The following is a 21,199-nucleotide window of genomic DNA, read 5'->3' as shown; positions in this document are numbered from 1 at the left end:
TAGTAGATACATTGGTAGAATGAATGCAGTGGCTCTGTGGTGCGAAAGGAGGGCCTTTCACGGCATCTATAGAACCATTATATGTAGTAGAATCACTCCGTGGCTCCACCAAATTATCTCTTCTTCTTTCATCTCCAGCACCCAAAATTCAGATGTTTCATCTGAGGTGGGAAACCAAATCCAAGACCTTCGAGAGGAGGAGCTTGGAAACTGCTTATCCTGGAAGGTTGAGAAGCTCGCCAGAAGACAACCCGTCCTCTCTGCCTTTCAGAGCTGGATGGCGATGGATTTCCCGTTCACAGAGGCACCACGCCGTTAATCGACTGAGGAAACTCAATATGAATAAACGCACCCTTGAGGTGATTCCCCTCTTCTTTTTATAAAATTTCCTCTGCTTAGTACCTCTCACGGAGCATGTTTATGTCGAATTCCTTAAAAGCACACTATGCATTTGCTTAAATGCTCACAAGAACAACGACGCCACCAACTGAATCTCTTCAATGTTAATGTTAGTAGAGTACTATATCAAAAAGTTAAGTGCTTTCTGCAAAAAACATTGTCTTTTGGGTGGATGCTCATTATTTCCCATTGGATTTACTAAAGTCAATGTGTGTGAATAAGAAAGAGGCACATATAAAAAAGAGTTGAGGTTGAATTTCTGCTACTTTGTGACAGGTAATGGAATGGGTGATTAGGGAAAGACCCTACAAGTTGAAGGAGCTCGATTACTCTTATCTGTTGGAGTTCACAATTAAGCTTCATGGGATATCGCAAGGTGAGCGTCTTTTCTCCCGTGTCCCTCCCGAGTTTCAGAATGAGTTGCTCTACAACAATCTTGTCATGGCCTGCTTGGAAAAGGCCGCCATCAGGCTGTCATTGGCATACATGAAGAAGATGAGGGAACTGGGACACCCTATCTCTCCCTATGTCTTCAATCGCCTCATAATCCTCCACTCCTCCCCTGGCCGCAGGAAAGCCATCCCAAGAATCCTCACTCAAATGAAGGCTGATGGCGTTGTCCCTCACGTCTCCACATATAACATTCTCTTGAAAATTGAAGCTAACCAGCACAACATTCAAGGTTTGACAAAGGTGTTTGATAATATGAAATGAGCACAAGTCGAGCCTAATGAAATAACTTACTGCATTTTGGCTACAGCCCATGCCGTGGCAAGGTTATATGCCGTGTCTGAGGCCTATGTTGAAGCAGTGGAGAAGGTTAAAACAGGGGATAATTGGTCAACCTTGGATGTTCTACTTATGTTATATGGCTATTTGGGGAAGGAGAAGGAGCTTGAGTGCACATGGGGGAGTTGTACAACAACTCCCCCATGTTAGAAACAAGAGTTTTGTGCTCTCCATTGAGCATTTGGAAGAATCGGACGGCTAAACCGATCTGAAGAACTTTGATTGGAAATGAAGTCAAGTAAACAATTGAGGTACACTGAGCAATACAACTCCATTATATCTGTATATTGCAAACATCGGCTTATTGATAAAGCATCGGAATTGTTCAAGGAAATGGAGATCAGTATGTGCAAAGCGAATGCAATGATGAGGGTATCTCACGACTATGTTTCCATCTTTCTTCTTTGGGTAGATGTGTTCTTTTTATAATTCTCCTGTTTTTATACTTAGGGTGCCTTTTGTGTTGTATGCTGGCATATTCATTAAATTATACATATATATGTACTCCCTTATAATTCTTTTTTATTCATTAAATTATGCATATATATGTACTCTCCTATAATTCTTTTTATTCAAGAAAGTGACCACTTATGGAGTTCTTGATGTTTGATTGTTGGGATTAAGTTCTTTCGATCTGGAATATCAAAAAATTCTTTGTAGAAACAACTCAAATAGTTCTAAAAGTTTTTTCAAGTAAGGATCTATTTCCATGTCTATTAATTAGAATTAGAAAAGGATCATCCTAAACTATTGGGCTACTAGGCTTCACGCTCTCAACTTTAACCTGTCTATGAGTCACTGGTGATGTCTTAGATGGGGGAAAATAATGAAGAATTTCACCCAACTCAGGTGTCCTAATTATTTCTGTATTGCATGCCAGGTGGGTGATCTCCACTTCACAGATATTTTTTATGGAAATTGAAATGGCTTATTGATTATTCTAATAGAACCAGTTAGTTCATCTGCAGAGCCATTCATGTTAAGCAGGTTGGTGATAAAACTCTATCCCCTTCTTTTGTGTATTTGACATAATACATCTATGTTGAAAACCTCATAGATTTGGTGGGTGACGTTTCAGTATTTGGAGTCTATAGGGAGCTGCTTATAACTAACTCTCTCCCTTTTGCCAACACAAATTCTCACCCGTGATATCCTTGACATTTAACATCTGTAGAATTTCCAAGATCCAATGGGACTCTGCCAATCCCAAGTTGACTCATCTAATCTCAACCGATGCTGGACAAGTTTGGGTGGAAACGGGTGTCAAGTGAGTTGGTCAGGTCATTCCTTGGAGAAATTGTACTTTGACTCAGCTTATATGCCCAATCCAATCTCAATAACTGAAACCCATGATATGTTTAAATTACGAAGGACAGTTTTTATATATTACAATTTTTGGGGATTTCTGTGTTTAGGTAGTTGATTGAGGGATTGTATAGATCCATTCTTCTTTTGAGGTTTTTTTAATTTACTATTTTGAAATCCTCTACATTTGGTGTTGGGAATTAAATTCATCAATTATTATGCTTATTTTCTGTTTGTCTCTTTGCAATTTCATCATTTATGATTTTTTATTTATTTGCTCATTTTGTTACGTGTTATTTGTAGGTTTGGAAAGCCATTCGTTCAAAACAATGGTAAAAGCATGGATAGTCCCTCTGGTGTTGAAAGTCAAGCTACCAAGAGACTAAAGCTAGAAGAGGACCACCTACGGAAGCTGAACTGAATTTCATAATTCCATCATAAATTGATGCCCCTGGTTTACTGCTAAAGTATGTTTTCTTCCCATGAAATTGTCTAATAATGGACTAAAGTAGTGATGACTAATTGGAATCAGATGCAGGTGCTGAGGAATCCTTAGATTCTTTTGCTGTTCCATTTGAAAATTATATTAAATGGGGAACAAATATTATATCAAAGGGTGTTTTCCAAGCTTATTAAACATGAAAAGTTCACAACCTGGAGATACAGAAGTTATTTGTTCACCGACTAAAAACAAATTCTGGTTTAAATGGTTAAGGTGGTTCAGTTCTTTAGATTCCGTATACTACCATAGAACTTTAGAGATCTGAAATTTTCAAATCTAGATATCATTGCCATATATTAGATCTCAATTCCAGTTCCAATCTTTAATAATTCATTCTCATGTAATAACCTCGATGAATAGTCTACAAGTTAGGGAACCATTTTGATCAGTCTCTTGAAACTATTTCTTTTTTTTTATGAACGATCTATCTATTGAAAGTGTGGAAGATAATTATATCATGATGGAGAGGATCAACAGTAAGGGAGTTCGTTCAATACCAGTAGTCAAGTAGTCAATATTAAAAAAAAAATGTAACTATGCACATTATAAAACATGTATACCCTCACATTCTTCATTTTGTGTCTGCTTTAAGGGGTTTCAACCCCTATTTATTTTTCCCCCTTCCCCTTGATATCTGCTTTAGATTTTTTTTAAGAATGGAATTAAACTTAAAATATGAACTAATTTATAACTAATGATTTAATGCTTTCTTCATATCTGTAGAATGGAATTTAATATTCTATTAATTTCTTTAGATGTCGATATATAATCATTGAATTGTCTTTTTGTGCATTTTGTTCTTATAATCTGGAAAAATATTTCTGAGTTGATATTACTAATTGCTAAAAATAAAGACCTTCTTGTTGATAGAGTAGCATTGGTTACTGCTTGACTTTGATTGCATAGATTTACTGGTTTTGTTTTCCTATTCTTTATAATTAGTTCTGTTAATCAACTAAAATTCAACGTATTGCATTTTTTAAATTGAATTAACTTTAATATATATTGGTGTAAAGAGGCATTATTTGTCCATAACCTTTACATTCTTACATTGAGAAAAATTCTGAATGATGACAATCAAATTGCCTTCCAGCTGCTTATGTTTTTTGTTAGAAAGTTAAAAACTCTCAAAATTGCTTTTTTTCTAGATCTTATCCTTCAGCAGATATTGTCTTACGTAGTGGAGGTTACTTCATCTTTTGAAACAATAGTTAAAGATCTCTTCCTCTCTCTCTCTCTCTTTGTGTGGGGGTGGGTGGGTGGTTGTGTTCACTCTATTTTAATTAGTCTTTCAATTAGCCAACAACCTAAATTCCTGCTCTGCTATCAAATTTGGTTCGTTTATGGCAGCCTTATTGATAGTAGGTTTTCAGTTGACGGTTTGATAGATCATTTTTTTCTACCAATGAACTGAACTTGAATTGAAATCTTATAGATGTCTATAATTGGAAGAGGTTATTCACTGCTTTTTTCTAAATCTTAGAGAACCACAAAGGATGAAACGCCTTCATTGTTCTCCCTTCATTGATCTCTCTCTAACGTCCATGACTCCCTTCTTCTTCTTCTTCTTCTTCTCTCTCTCTCTATCTCTCTTACACACACACACACATAATGGTCCATCGTTGCTTCCATCGTTGCAGAGAACAAATGCCAACCAGGTAAAAGTTCACACCATAAAAATTATTATGTTCTCTCTTCTCTGCATCCAAATCAGGGCTTGTATTTTTATCCAAACAATTTTCTCTTTCTTAATGAAATTTATGGGAATGAAACATGATTTCGGATCTGTTACTCATGTTTATATTTACTCTATTTTCATACAAGGAGAAAGCAGTAGCATTTTGTCAGCCCTAGTCGTCGATTTCTTCACACTCGATGAATCATCAGGTGGGAGAAAACATATATGTTATCCATGAGGCAAAGTCATCTTTTTTACTTCGAATGTTCCCCCTATAATTCAACTATCCAGAGAGAGAGAGAGCTCCTTTTAGTTGCATCTTGGTTGGTTGATGGGTGTACTAAATACTTAAATAGTTGAACGACATTCATCAATTGATAATGTTGCGTTTATAGAGAATCAAAACCAGGTTTTCTTATTTTTCACTCTCTTTTTGAGCATCTTAAAAACCTGGTAAAGGGGAATAAAAAGTAATAGAACCCTTCTTTTTTACTCTCTTCTTAGGGTTAGGGATTGGTTCATTGCGGTTATCCTAAGAGGTTCTTGTTCATTTTTTTATTTGTTTGGGTTTACAATTTCTCTAGGTTTGTTAAGAAATAGTGTTCCCTGCCAATTCAACCCCCAGTTATTCATGGTTTTGTTCTTTCTGTGGCAGTTTGCTCTGCGTAGCACGTCAACAAGAACAAGAAGCCACTTCTCCACTTGATCTTCAAGTATCTTGACACCGATTTGGAGAAGTTGATCGATTTGCACTACATGGGACCCAGTCCCAGGCCCCTTCCTCCTTCTGTCATTCAGGTTTGTCCAATGTATTCATTCTACTTATAGATTTTCGCTTCTTCATAGATTTAAATATGGATCTTTAGCTCAATTGGTAGAGTAATCGTGGTGTGGGAAATGACTTTATACCTCAAGAGGATGGTGGTTCGAATCCACCAAATCTGTTATCTATATTTTCAATTTAACCTCAATGGTAGTTTCATTGGAATTGACTTCATACCTCTGCAGTGTAACATTCAACTTTTTTCCCTTTTTTTAAAAAAAAAAAAATAAATTTTAAACCTGACCTTGGAGATGTGCTTGTACTTGGTGCAACAACTATAATTAGGGATGAAGTTGCGCTATCCTTTGACAAAGCTGAGAGGGAGGTCTTGCGCTTGTACTTACCAAGGACTCTACCACAATTGTAGGTGATGGCAGCACTCAAGTAGTAAATAAGCGGGTTGGTCAAATTCAGAACCTCATTGAGGTGAATCCTAGATTGCCAAGCTTCTTCCTTACTCACCCCAACCACCACCCCCCACAAAAAAAAAAAAAAAACCCTTGTAACCGCTGAAACTTACGTTGTGCTACTATTGCCTCACATGGTATCTTCCTTGTGTTTTGTGTAGCATTGTGTGGTCGTCAAGTATTTGGTCGATGTAATTCAATCATTATTATAATATATTATGCAATACTTTACCTTGCAATTTTGATTACCCTTTTTGTTCTTATTTTCACCAAAATGGAATCTGGAAAGCATGCTTGTCTGAGATTCCAGACCAAACACTTGATGCTTGAAAAATTTGTACAAAATTGAAGTTGTGTCCAATTCATTAATGCTTGGGTATCCTTTTTGGAGTGTGGGTAAGTTGCTGTTTATGTTGGGATGATATGCAAAATGCTTAGTATGTCTTTAGCCATTTATTTCTTATATTTTAGAATGATTTGGTTCAGAATATTGGGTAAAATTGTTGTGCGTTTTAATTGTCTTAAGAGGTCGTTTGACGACGATTGACTGATTTTTACTGAATTAGGGTGCTAGCGGGATGATGAACCAAGGTCGTAACACTGATATCGTAGCTGAGGACCCCAATATGCTTGAGGTAATTGCCTGGCAGATTTCTGGTTCCTAAATAAGGATTTTGTATTTGCATGCTTGTATTGTTCTCTCTTTTCCGTAGCTTGAACGAAGAAAATAACACTCTTTTATGAATTATGATGGTCATAAAGTTAAGTTCTTGTAGTTACTTGGTATTTTCAATACCTTCCAATTGAGCTCTCATTTAGAAGATTCATCTTAAAATCGTGGGTTTTCCTCAACTCTTCAGTTCATCAGCTACTATTTCCAGTTGTTGGGAAGGCCTTCCATTCAGAGAAAAACTCCATAATGTATTACATCTTACGAAGTGATAGTGAATGAGAACCCAATTGTGGAGGTGACCTTCAGTTTTGTATGTTGCAAGGATTTTAACTTTTATTGATTTCATGTGAAGTGACTAGAATGCTTAATCAAGCTTTCATTCATGTTTTTCTTTGATTGTATGAAGTTTAAAGAGGTTCCTATTGTTAGGAGGTGCAAGCTTGTGGCTTTGAGCTGGGCTTGTTTGCACCATGTTTGCACCATGTATTTTGAAAAGTTGTAGTCACATCGAATTTAATGTGCAGTCAATTTATCATATTAAATCTCTCTTTCAACTCATAGTTTCCATTTTTTTTTAAAAATTTTAATTTAGTTAATTTGTTTTATTGGCTGAAATATCTTGGCCCATTTTGAGGAAGTAGTTTTCAATTGATACAAAATCCTGATGATCTTTTAAATACTTTAGTCTTGTATCAACTCAATTGTCATTTTTGTCTCGCAAGTCTGCAAAATCACTTGCTACAAACTACTCAATCGTCATTTTTGTCTTGCAAGTCCGCAAAACCACTTGCTACCACTACTCATTCAGTGTGTATTTATTAGTTTTTATTTCTATTATATTGTTTCTCATTTTTCTATACCATAATGTTTTATGATATGCATCAATATGTATTGAAAAGAGTCAAGTACTTATATTATTCTACCACAAAAAAAAAAGGGAAATTTACGAAACACCCCCTGAAAATGGGTTGAAACTCGGATCACCCCCTGAAATTTGAAAATACTCATATCACCCCCTCTACACTAATGGTGTTAGTCTGTTGTTAGTTATTGGTGTAAAAAGACTATTTTACCCTTGTACTAAATCATTAGAATCAAATTTACAATACTACCCTTTCCTTCATCTTCAACCTAAAATACCCCAACCCTCTTTCTCACATAACCTACAACACTAAAACCAAATCTAATGGGTTTTGGGTTATGGGAATAACAAAAATGAAGGTGGTTCGGTGAGCTTTGTTTGGGTTTTCAGTTAGTGGAAATGGAGAATGGGAGTAGGGAAGGGTATAGATTAAGGGGAAAAGTGAATGGAATTCTCGGCATGTCATTTTCGATCGGCCTGCAACTTCCTCAACGTCAACGTCAACGATACTCTACAGATCTACAGAGTACAGATATCCCTTTCGTTTATTCCTCTGGAAAATGACATCTGGGAAGATACAATTGAAAGAAAGTCTAATAAGAGATTGTTCATCTTTTTCTTTGTTGGTTTTTGTTGATCCATACCTCTCTCTTCTCTCCAATTCTTACGGCTCTTCTCCACCTCTCTCTCTCTCTCTCTCTCCCTTACCTCTTCTTCCCTGTTCTAAAATAAAAGCCTCACTTGTAGTTTTAAAATTACTTTTCCATTAATTTTTTCCTTTTTGTTTTTAAATTTGTTCCAAATCTCTGATGTGCTCATGTGCCAGTTCCGCCTCTCCACGTTTTCTCTTCTCTCACTTGAGTGAAAATGAGTGAAATGAGAGTGGAGATCTTCGTCGTTGGCCATGAGAGTTGAAAGGGAAGAAATTGATGAGGGGGAACTGCCGTATTGGTATGATGATAGTGCAATCCATCGTCCCACCTCCACTGCCAACCCCTGTTCTTCATCCCTTTCATCCCAATTCACCTCCGGTTCCATGATTCGCAGCATAATCAATAGAGAAGTGTTGGGCGGTCCTTTTATCTCTCAATCAATCTCTAATAACAGGAAGCATCTGATCAGTTTAATTCCAGATTTAAGGCTTCATTGTATACTCAGTTTTTTGTTTTTTTTTTCCAGCATAATAAACCTTCAATTAAACCCAGCCCTCTGATCTGTTTGCTGTGAAACTTTTGGAGCATAAAGCCCTACCTAGGGCCTCCACTCGACTTGCTTTTGGGGGCATTTTGATTTCTAGTTAGTGTGCTACTTGGATGAAGATCAGATTGAAATGGAGGAGAGAGGTGGAGGTCAAGGGGATAAAATAAAGGCTAAATTATCAAGCAAAATAGGAGATCAAGGGGAGAGTGAGGAAGATTGATAGGGCGGTGCCAGTGCCAGTGCCGGTGCCAGAGGAAAGAGAGGTGGAGTGGTCTGAGTGGAAGGTGTAGGAATGGGGTACAAACCCTAACTCCATTCGGTTTAGCCATTTGGGGAAGGAGAGGGGATATTCCCTCTCCGATTCCTTATTTTAATTAAGAAAAAAATTAAAAGTATATATTGGGTTTTTAGATCTAAGGGTAAAATAGAAATTATACTCTTCTAAGGGTAGTTTAGGGTTTTCAAAAATTTTAACTAGCTGACTTCATTAGTTGACTAACGATAGGGTTGAATCTGAGTATTGGGCTCTATTCCAGGGGGTGATCCGAGTTTCGACCCATTTTCAGGGGGTGTTTCGTAGATTTCCCAAAAAAAAAAGACAAATGCTTACCAAAATCATTTGCTATCCTCCACTTAACAAATGCTTACACGTGCATTTGCACATGCATATTTACTAGTATATATATATATATATAATCGATAATGAGTTGATATTGAAAATAGTTTGGATTGCACAAAGAAGAAGAAAAAAAATAAAAGTTATATACGAGAAAGAACTCTACTTGGTTGCATGAGTAATGTATATTCCACACAGCCTCTTTTAAAGCCATTGGATTAGGATATTTTGGTAACTACCATCTAATGGAAGCATTAATTAAATAACAAAATACTAAAAAGAGGTAAATTTTGAATCAAATATGTATAATATTCGTATAAAAGAGTGGTTTAACAGGTAACCAGTATGGTGGGGCCCACATTAACTGCCCTTTCTTCTTCTTTGTCGTCGTGAACACCACCGCTCCAAGCCTCCAATCCCTTCTCCCTCCCATCATCTGCAACCCCGCCCCACGGCCCCCACCCCCCTTCTTTCCCTCAACTCATCTTTTACAATTGTGCCCCACCCTCTGCACCACCGCCCCACCTTCTGCCACACTGCCCCACACCAAGTAGTATTGGAATAGCAGTCTCGTGATGATTTATTTATTGCGTAGTTCAGATGATTATCCCTGATTACGATGCAAGTCTTTCGCTCGTATCTGATGACTCAGTTTAAGATTTTGATTTCTTCTTTCCAGTCGATGCTGTTGCTACTCCTTGGCTTATCTCGATTTCTTTTGTATTCTAAAATAGAATGAAATATTCTGCTACGTCGGAGCTTCAAAGAAACCACCACCTATGATTCAATTTTGAGCGATTAAGATAGGTTGGGATTTTTTCGTCGGTCGATTTGGTTTCCACAGCTAATGGTTTTTACAGAGTTTTGTTGGGTTTGATGTCTAGTGTTTTCTCGACTCACCTCAATTTTTTACCTAGCTTTTGTATATACTATCCCATGATCATGTATACTTGAAGCTTGTGGCAGTGGACAAAAACGAAGCTATAAGTAATCTTTTGCTTCTTGCTTGCTGGCTGCCCAGAATGATGCTAAGAGTTGCTGTGTCTCTGTAAGAATTGGATCTCGTAAAACTTATATTTGTGACTGAAACTAGTTTTACTGAATGGCTATGTTTGGACAAGGGTGGGTTATGAAAATTCGAATTGTGGTTCGAGTCGGTTAATTACTCATTTTAAGTAACTGGAATCAGACGGAACTTAATCAGCATTTGCCGGAATCGTTTGGATCAACATTTGAATTTTTCTTTCGAGTTTTTCTTTCGAGTTCAAACAGGGGTGGGGCGGTGGTGCAAAGGGTGGGGCACAATTGTAAAAGATGGGTTGGGGGTGAAGAAGGGGGTGGGGTGGGCTGCCGAGGATGGGGATGGGATCTTTATCACCTCCGGTTTGCTGACCGGCCCAGTTCCCCAGTTCCTCTAACAAAGGGGGGCTGAAATGACCTCTCTACCCATGCCCAAACACCCTGCCCAGGTGGGATCCACCATCCCCCTATTAGAGGAACTGGGAAACTCGGCCGATCAGCAAACTGGAGGTGATAATTTTCCGGATGGGGATGGGGATGGGGAAACGTTGGGAGGGAGAAGGGATTGGAGCGGTGGTGTTCACGACGAAGAAGAAAGGACAGCTGATATGGACCCCACCTTACTAGTTATTTGTTAAAATAATTTTTTTTAGGGAAATTTTCACTAATGTCACAGACATACCAAACTTGGGCAAAATATCAGCCTTTCGGTTAGCATCCAAAGTCAAAATGTTCATTTTACCCCTTAGTAATTTCAATAAAAAACTCTAAAGTTAAAATGTCCATTTTACCTTCCCTGACGTTCTCAACCTCATCAACATCATCATCGTCATCGTTTTCAAATTCAACGACGTCGGTGGCGTCATTTGCTTCTTAAGAATATCAAAGCTGAAAGCGAAGAGGTCACTACCACCACCACGACGCCTGACTTGAGTGGAGCAAGAGTCCTCGTCGCCTCCATTGCTTGAAGCTTCAGCATTAACGATAGAAGAATTCGAAGTCACGGAGTCATCCAATTGTCTTCCGAAACCATCGGGAAGCTTGTCCACCATCATCTCATCTTCAACGCAGGTTGAATCAGCCGAAACAACATTAAGATCCAGCATAACTCCTGTAAATTCGTGAAATTACCTTCTTTCTATTTCTGATTTTCTATTTTGGCTTTGAAGATTCCAAAAAGTGGGTTCTATCTCTAAAAGAAGAGTCAGAGCCAGAGCCGGTAAAGGTTTCGGCAAGAAAAAAACAGAGAGGTTTCTACCAGGCATTTACTTATGCGATCTCTCTGCTCAGAGAAAATTACAGATGACAGTGAGGAAATAGATCGATCAGATCCGAAAATTCAAGCAGTGGGAAAAGATCAAAAACTAAAAAGCAAACAATCGAGCGGAAACCTTCTCCATCCATTCTTAATTTCACTGCTTCAAATTACACCCCTAAATTAGGAAATTTTGACGGTGTTATTCCAATAAAACTAATTCTCTCTCTTATCCTTGTGTAATTCTTCTCCAATTCCTTGTCACAGCTTCCTGCATTCTTTCGCGTGCTTTCTATTAAATGAAATGTTTATGCTTTCAATCGTTTAGGATTTAGGCAGTATATTTCATGAACGAGATTGCATCTAGGAATTAGGGATTTCTTGGAATCCGAAATTTGAAAATTTTCACCATGCACATATGGAATTACAGGTTTCACACTCTCATGATTCGCCTTCCAAGCCAGAATCTTGAACTTCAAAGGGCCCTAGGGGCCTGAAGTTTCCAGATCAACTTAAAAGGAAGAATAAGTTCCATCACTCCTAAGAGTCCAGATCCTATGGTCGGCTCATTAGGTGAAATAAGGACATCAGATAAGGAGTTAATTAGCTAAGTGCTCTTATAAATAATACTATTCTGATGGTATATTGGTCAAGTTAATCTGATTTACTAATCCCCCATGGGCAAAAACATAGCTGTAAATATGTGTATCATTGACCATCATACTTACAGTAGCTAGTGATATTTGTGTAATTAGATTTCAACAGAGAAAAGTAGAACCAAGACAAAGAGGAAAGCTTATCAAAAGAGAAAAACAGAAAAAACCAATCATAGGGAGAAGAAGATCGAGTGAAACAAGATACCCAGTCTGCAACAGTCGTAGACCTCACACAGGGAAGAAAACGAAGTGATGGAGAGAACCCTAGTCCACAGATACGCATTTAACAGAGAGAGAGAGAGAGAGAGATAGAAGGGAAAAGGTATGATCGTGTGTCGGGTTCAGGTGTTCGTCGTGGAGAACAGAAATCACCGCCGTCTGTCAGGTTCCAAGGAAGGAGGTCAGACAAGTGGAGAAGAACCCATGCCCCCTTCCCACCTAAATACCACTTTTAAGACACACAGATTATAGATTATTCTTAGCCCATAGAATATGGCGTCGATTGCCTGGAGAACATCCTGTTCTTGCTCCTTCCTCCTTCAGCGCAGGGAAAACGATGAATGAGATTGGTGTGCCCTGCGAAAACGATGTTGTGTATGCATTTTACCCTTAAGGGTATTATGGGAAGTTCACCCTATGATAAGGGTAATTTCACCATTATAAAAGAATTAACTGCAGAGACCTAACGGACTGGACTAAATTGATATAAGATCATAAATAAGGAGTAATCTGTGATATTTTTCCAAAGTTTGGTAAGTCCGTGACACATTGAATACTTAGAGGGGGTGTCCGTGAAATTTACCCTTTTTTTTATATGAATATTATACATATTTGATTCAAAATTTACTTCCTTTTAGTATTTTGTTATTTAATTAATGCTTGCATTAGATCCAATGGTAGTTACCATAATATCCCAATCCAATGGATCATCTTGCAGGAGAGGATCGAAATCCCAATCTAATTGCACTCAAATAGAAAATCTACACCAATCCAATCTCCCTCCCTCCCTTGCCTCCCCATGTGCAAGAATCCTGCACTCTTCTCTCCCTCCTTTTACCTCCTATTTCTGTGTCATGTTTGGCTAATAGTCTCTACAGAATAGCTACGCTGCAAGTGTGATTTCAGAACTGTAGATCCCATTCACTACGGAGGAAATCAGAATGCTATTTTGAGAACAATACTCAAACCTAATATATTGGGGTTTGTGAACCCTAGGTTGGTCAGCGGGTGAAGGAAAACTCTCTCCTAAAAAACAAAAAATGCAAACAATGTGTCAGCTTAAGTCACTTTTTTGTTTAAAAAAAAAAGAACCCTACCAATGCAACCAAGAAGATCAAGAAGAAATGGGTCAAGATTAAGAAAATCCGGCCGAAATGCAAGCCAGGTCTTGTCTATTCATAAGATATACCTAGGCAAGGCTTTGATAACTGCCATGGATCCATAACCATCAGCAGCAGAAATAACCATCGAAAATTGATGCTGAAACTAACAATCTGGATGAACAGAAACATTGTAGGACGTAGCATTGCTGGCAAGTTCGGTGGCATGTTACCAATCCTTGTATTGAATCTGCCTTCAACTAGAGGTTGGGTGGAGAGAGATTTCATCAGGTGAGGGGAAAACTCGCAGCACAAAGCAGGGTGGGGGGGGATACTGTACTCTGTAACCTATAAAAATGTAAATTTCAAAGTTTTACACAGTGCTCGGGAATGTTTCAGCGACTTTAGAGAATTAACTATGGTGTTCAGACAAATAAATAACTTGACGTAAGAAACATTGGGTTCAAGAGGATATTATAGACAATTTAATCCAAACGGCCACTGGATTAATAATGTTGAACTGAACAAATTCATAACTAAAGCTCTTACCTGTGGGTCAAGTTACAAGCACAGCAAAGCAAAGAATCAGGGCGACGGAACGAAGGTAAAACTGGAGTCAACGAGTCTCCTTTACAAGCCAGCCATTCCTTATTGGCAGCTATAAACCAGCTCCTTATTATACATTCCCGAAGTCCCACTCAACGCAGCAGCATTAACATTTTGTATGACCATTTCCACAGACCACCTCATTATCTGGAACTCTTGTGGATCTTGAAACCAAATACCCTAGGTACATAACTTTGAACTGGTTTCGCGGGCTTTGCCGAAGGGTAAGTCAACAGGTACAAGTGCGGGAATGTGGTACCAATATATGCACCATCCATATCTGAGAAATGTCAAGAAACACACCAAAAGATTCAAAGGACTAACCCATGAATAATCAACAAATATTTTCCTGATTGATCGTGCAACACCCATGCATAGCAAAATAGCACATTTCCCCGTGGAATTGCAGAAGATAAGGGGCTTCTTATTTTTTTAATAAGCAATGATTTATTATTGAAAAGAGATACAACACCGAATAGGGAACGTCTACACCCACAATGAACTTTCTGCTGAAAACGATGGAATGGAAATGTTTTCATAATTTCCAGCTGCAGGAAGCTCTTGAACAAGTTTCATTTTGCATAGGAAAACAAGTTAAAGCAGGTCCAGGAACCCTGAAACCAGCAACTAAGCCTTTCTCCCAAATGGAGTGGCTACAGATCCTGCTTGCCATTCAACCCTATTTAAGGTACATATTGGTTGTCAAGCATAGGCAAGGGACTCAATTTCAAAGGCTGGGGACACTCTCCCCCCCCCCCTCTGGTCCATGAGGGCTCCCGTGAACCTGAACAATAAAAATCCCATTACAGAAATGATTTTCAACTTACTAGACAAATCCATTCCACATATTCTATCTGAAAAACTTGAGTAATGCTGACCTTAAACATTTCAGGTTTTATTCCAAAAAGCTGTAGATGAAGACAGGTTGCTCTGCATATGAACACCATGACTCTTGCCAAACTAACATGATTTTCACACTAGACAAGAAAAAGAAGAGAAAATTTTGAAGATACACGTCCCAGAAAAAAGATTCTGACCCTTTTTCCCAAGGGTAAAAATTCAAAACAATCTTAAGTCTTTTTCCATTGAAATATATCCAACCAAATACTTTCATTTCCACGGCCACTAAACACAACCTATGGCCATTTCTGAGTAGAAATAAGCAAAATTTTAATTGGTAAAATGAAGTACAATCAAATGAAAAACTGAAAAAGAAATTTACAACAGGGTATTGTCAAGTGAAAGAAAGTTTTTTGCTTTTACTTCACTTCCAACCACACACCCTATAGAAATTTGAAGACACAAAACAAAAGAAAATCAACTTTCAGAGCAGGTGGGAATGCTAAGTACAACTGATGAGTCTTTAATGGGTTAGGCAGGAGACATGTAATGGATTCATAATGTATAAAACACAATTGAATAATAATTGAAACAACTAAAAAGTAGTTAAACAATGATGGGAGAATTTAAGGGTAAAGAATAAAACAAAGAACATTATATATGACAAAAGACTGGGTAAACAAAACCATAAACCTTCACCCACACATGGTCAAAAGAGAACCAATTTTGTCATCTGAAAACTGTGAGAATATCTTTGCACTTCATGGGCGTAAATTACAAATAAACTATAAAATAGAAGAAACAGAACCAGAAAAGCAAACACCGATTTGTTCTTACGCAAATAAAGGTTTCAGCCACCAATTCTTGCAAGATTGTCTAAAAGCTGGAAACAAAACCTCTCCTCTAGAGATAACGACGTCAGAAACTATGGCAGGTAGTTGAATTCTCATTTTAGAGGTCATCCAACAAACTAGCATGGGAATACAGACCTGCCTGTGATGCAGGATTAGGTAAACAGAACCTGATACTAGAGAGTAACATGTGCAGAAACCTCTAAAAAATGAGAAAAACCCTTTTGCAAATGTCTCCTCAAGAAAACCAACAGTTTTCAGAAATCTGAACTGGTAAACGATTTAAAATGGTATGTCGGAGTATTCAATGAGTCCGAATCACATGACATTTGCCAACTTATAGTGAACATGCAGACAAATTCAACCATGTAAATGTCAAAGCAAATAAAGCTTAATAGCTAGGGAAGAAACAGCCACCAATATGCTGTTGTGCAGAAATCAACGCTTTCTGGGAAAACCAGAAATTGAATAAAATTTTTTATATCATTGGTTCTTGTCCACTCATTGAAAATTAAGGCAGTAGAATCTTTCAGGAAATTCAAGCAACTTGAATTCAAGCAACCAAACAACCAATAGAATGTTGTTGTCAGTAGCACCAAACAACCAATAGAATGTTTCAGGAAATTCAAGCAACTTGACAGAAACATTCTTCACAGAACCTGTCATCTAGACAACTATGGGTTATATGGTAAAGAGAAAAGGGTTCTCTTCTTCCTGGTTGATGGGCAACAGTATTTACGGCTTCCAATCTCATTTTTAACTTTTAGTTGCCAGAGTTCTAAATTGCAGCGCTGGATTAGACCTGAGTGGGTTCCTTTCACCTGGCTTCAAATAATAGCTTGTATGTTTCCTTCAGAGACATCCAATGACTGCTTCGTGACTCAACAAGCTAAACGAGGTATAGCACACACACCTGAACTGATTGGGGAGAAAAAATTCACTTCTGGTCAGAATGAAACCACACTCAACTGAAATTAGCATGCTCAAATCTGGCAAGATTATATGAACCTTTTCAAATCAGGTACTGTCAATCTGAAAATTTGGTCGGAGTTTCTACCACCTCTTGCAATTCTAGATTCAAATACTAATGCGACCCAGGTTTCAAACCCTGCTTTTGGGTCACTATAGACCCACCCAGATGATAGAAACTCAACAATTAAGGTTAATGGCAATTTGTAAATTCAGGAAGAAGTTAGCACCTGAAGAGTAAAGCAAACAAATGAAAGACTACCCTTTCTTTTGGCTCTTCTCCTTCCCAGGGAAGCTTTGCCTAGTCTTCCCTCTTTAGTCAACCTAAATCTCCCCTGGAAGAGGGCCTCCCCCTACACTTCGTGCCTCCTTTCACCTCAGGCTCCTCTAAAGTAGGCCGATATGATTCTGATCTCCTTGTGAATGAAAAGTGGGAAAACTGCCTTGTTGGGCACTTCTTAGGAAGCTGCCGTCCTTTCCCCTTTGTCAAATCCTCTCTTACTAAACAATGGAAACTGCAGGGAGCTTTAGAAGTTTACCTTTAGGGCAATGGCATCTTTATCTTCAAATTTTCAGATGTAGGACATAAACTTCGTGTATTTGAATATGGCCCATGGATTGTTGGGCGGAAACCGATCCACGACAATGGAACCATTTTCTCCAACTCAATTGCCTTGATCTTCGCTCCATCCCACTTTGGGTCTCTCTGCCTGGTCTTCCATTGCATTTTTGGTGCAAGGATGGGCTGAGCATCATGGGATCAGTTCTAGGCAAACCTCTCTTCTCTAATGGGAGGACAAAGTTACAAGATTGATTGGCCTTTGCCGGGATTTGTGTTGAAGTTTCTACAGATTCTCCACTTCCTTCCTCTATTCTGGTTGAAGACAACAAAGGATTCTCTTTTAGTCAGGCAGTCCGGTTCGACTGGCTTCTGCCCCACTGCACCACCTATAAGGTATTTGGCCAACCCTCTGGAATATGTCCCGTAAACTCTTCTTCTTCCCCCACCCATCCTCTGGACCTAACTTCTGATTCCCTTCCCCCCCCCCTCCCCTCCCCTCCCCTCCTCTGCAACCCTTGTGCTGGTAATCTTTTGCCTGGCTTTCAAACCTCCATCACTTCCCTCTATCCCCCACCACCACCTCTCTCCCTTCCACTAATCCATCCCCTCTTCGTTGTCGCCGCCACAGCCAGTTGCGCAAGAAAGACCATCAACAGGCCCCTGCTTCTACTTCGCCTCGAGGGCATGAGCCAGCTAATCTCTTTGGTCCGTTAGTTCGTCCTCCTGGGACCATCAGTCACAACCGTTTTTTTCCATTGGGTTATGTAGAGGACAGTACTGGTCTTGTGATGTCTGTCGACGCTGCCATCATCACTTCCATCGAACCTCCAGTTACTGGTAATGCTCAAGCCTTTGGTTGCTACTAGTCATCTTCCTTGCAAGACTCTGATGCCTCTCACCCTCGATTGCGCTGCTAACCCTTCTCTCGAGGAGTTGTCCTTTGCAGTCAAACCTCCTCCCCCCTGTCTATTGCCTAGTCACCATCCCCTGCAAACCTTGTTTATTTCCTCCTCTTTCCCTCTCTCTGCATCTGATCTCAACTCCTCAAGCTCGGGATTCAACCCCCCTTTAATCCCTCAATCCTCTCCCCACCCTTTTGCCCCTACCCCTTCTCTTGTCGTCCCCTCCCCTAATAGCCTCAATGGGCCTGATCCATCTCGCCCTTCCTCCTTGGCCCTCAACCTTTTTGGGCCTTATCCCTCCCCTAGGGTCGAACCTGACCCCCGACCCCGGCGGCCTTATTCAACCAGCCACTTCTCGTCCTTCCTCCTCGGCCCATCAAAATTTGGGCCTTACCCCTCCCTTTGCGTTTTCCACCTGCGCGACACCAGCACCCCTTCTCATCCCAAAAAATTCCCTACATTACCTACTCCATGCCCAGCAGTGAGAAAATTTTGCCTTCGAGTATGGAAAACAAAGATCGTGCCCTCTATCGCGGGATTTTGGACCCTGGATAGAGAGCTTTGTTGCGGTTGGCTCTGGTTGGCGGTTTGTTAGGGACTTGGGACTCATCCTCAAAAGCTAGCCGTTAAAGAGAAAGTGCCCAAGTACCTATTAACCCACCCACATCCCCTTGCATATTCGATGTGGGACTATTCTTTTTGCCTTATGCGTAGACATCCAACAAAATCTCCCCCTCCACGCGAATGGCAAACACGTGGAGCCTGAGATCCCGATCTCCCCCTCCGCGCAGAAGTTGACGTGGAGCCTGAGATCAAACCCTGAGAACCCTCGGCCAAACGGGAATTTCCACGCCCCGACTCTAATACCACTTGTTAGGGACTGGGTCTCATCCTCAAAAGCTAGCCATTAAGGAGAGGGTGTCCAAGTACCTATTAACCTACCCACATCTAAGGGTGTCAACCAAACTGAAACCAAAAACGGAACCCGAAACCGAACCGAATTAATTCGGTTTGATTTCGGTTCTAGTATATGGTATTCCAATTCGGTTTGGTTTCGGTTTCGGTTTCATGCCAAGACCCGTCGGTTTGAACTGAAACCGAACCGAATAAACCACTTAATTCAAAGCCAAATATCTTTTAAATTTTTTGGTAACCATATCTAACCAAATTACTTTAAATATTCGACTTTCCTATGTTTTCATTGTTTTTTTTGGTAACTATCCAACGAAATGAAATTTATATGCCACTCTTCATAGGGGAAAATAAAAACCTCTATGAATTTTCTTTGTATTTTTGGTAACCATCTAACCTAATGACTTTTCTTTGTATTTTTGGTAACCATCTAACCTAATGACTTTTCATATTCCACTTTCCAGGTTTTCTCTATTTCCCTCTCTCAATTTCCTTTTTCAATTCTTCAACTTCAACTCTTCAAGTGTGCAACCGAATTAGAACCGTTACCCGAAACCGAATTACACCCGAATTGGAACCGTATTTGAAAACCGAATTAGAACCGTAACCGAACCGAACCGAGCAGGTTCGGATTCAGTTGGTGGTCCCAGAACCGACTTGGTTTTCGGTTCGGTTTCGGGTCACACCCTCAAGTCATGGAACCGAACCGTTTGACACCCTTACCCACATCCCCTTTCATATCCAATTTGGGACTATTCTTTTTGCCTAATGCGTGGATATCCCAATAGCGGTTCCCCTCCCCCCTTAGCCCGTTGTTGTTGTGGTTGGGTGGGGCTCTTCCCCTTCTCATTTGCAAGCCCTTGCATTATCCCTTTTCTTGGCAAGGCCTTGTAATTGGCTCGTGATTGTATGTTTGCCCCACCCCTTTTTTCTCTCCTTTTGGTAATGAATTTTTTTTATTCATAAAAAAAAAAAAAAATGGAAGGATCAAACTGTAAATAAAATTTATGAAGGAATTTTCTGGAATCAGGATGCAATTATAGGGTCTTATTTATAATTTCAAAAGTTGTTTCTTCTGCAACTTCATGATACGAACAGTCCCCAGCAGCAGCCTCTCTCGGCTTTGATTGATGGAACTCACTCAATTGGAATCCAATCCACGATTGAAACTTTGGGGTTAGGTTCATAAATCAAAACCCTATTGGATGCAAGCAATATTAGACCAATACTCAACTGAAAAAGAATAGAATAAATTCTGTGAAACTGATTCTAGTGATAGAATGGAATTCAGAGATGGTGGAAGAGTAATAAGAGAAAAATTGTGGGTGTAAGGTCGCCAAATGGATTGATTACAAAGGAGATCCATCAATCGTATATGGGCTGCAACTACCACCCAGAACAGGGCAAGGTAGCAGGAACAAAAAATAGAAGGGAAGAAGGGGAAGAAAAGGAAGAACAGAAGAGGAATAGGAGAAAAAAGGGAGGGGTTCTCACCTGATCAAGAGGGATCAGAGGAACAGGAAAAGCAATCTACCGCCTCTCCGACGAACAGCACACAACTCCTCACACCTGTGAGGATTGAGATGATTGGTGGTCAGGTGGGCTATGCCAGGATCCAGATCAACAGGGCAAGGGGCCGAGAGGAGTTGGGTTGGAATGGTGGGTAACAGCTTTGTCTAGAGGAGGCCCAGTAGAGCCAAGATTGGTTTGAGGAGAGATGGCGAAATGGATGGGGCCAATCAGGGCATAGAGTGATTTGAGAAGAGGGGATGAAATGGAGGAGCCCAACAGAGGGGAGATTGTTTGGGCTTGGATTAGAGGAGGGCCCAAAAGGGGAGTGAGGGGGTGGGATAGAGGGAGAGATACAACCGCCAATGGAGTGCCCGCCAAAACGTAATGGGAAGGGAGGGGTTTCTCACGACTGGAGTTGTCGAGACAAAGGCAAAGTTAAGCGGAGAAGGGATGGTCTATGAAGCAAAGAGAGGGATGGGCGTGTTGGCTGTGGTGGTGCGTTGGAAGAGGAGGTGACAAGGTGAAAGGGACTAGACAGAGG

The 21,199-nt window shown here is 39.8% G+C and overlaps 1 protein-coding gene, 1 non-coding gene and 1 pseudogene across 4 annotated transcripts in view; 2 read left to right on the top strand and 1 right to left on the bottom strand.

The window, feature by feature from the left end:
• Nucleotides 1–2,914, top strand: LOC122671085 (annotated as a pseudogene).
• Nucleotides 2,915–9,817: 6,903 nt separating this feature from the next.
• On the top strand, nt 9,818–9,906 carry LOC122638420. The gene has a single exon (XR_006329423.1). It is a non-coding gene; the product is annotated as a small nucleolar RNA snR60/Z15/Z230/Z193/J17 (small nucleolar RNA).
• A 4,082-nt stretch (nt 9,907–13,988) lies between these two features.
• The window catches only part of LOC122638254 (casein kinase II subunit beta-3-like), a 28,685-nt gene continuing 21,474 nt past the window's right edge, over nt 13,989–21,199 (bottom strand). For all 3 annotated transcript variants that reach the window (XM_043831123.1, XM_043831124.1, XM_043831122.1), the window contains exon 5: nt 13,989–14,390. In XM_043831123.1, the coding sequence (XP_043687058.1) occupies nt 14,291–14,390 (100 nt within the window). In that variant the 3' untranslated portion in view covers nt 13,989–14,290. The remainder of the gene's footprint in view (nt 14,391–21,199) is intronic.

This window comes from Telopea speciosissima, chromosome 8 (genome assembly GCF_018873765.1).
Source record: "Telopea speciosissima isolate NSW1024214 ecotype Mountain lineage chromosome 8, Tspe_v1, whole genome shotgun sequence".
Lineage (NCBI taxonomy): Eukaryota > Viridiplantae > Streptophyta > Magnoliopsida > Proteales > Proteaceae > Telopea > Telopea speciosissima.
This window is presented reverse-complemented; position numbering and strand designations above follow the sequence as displayed.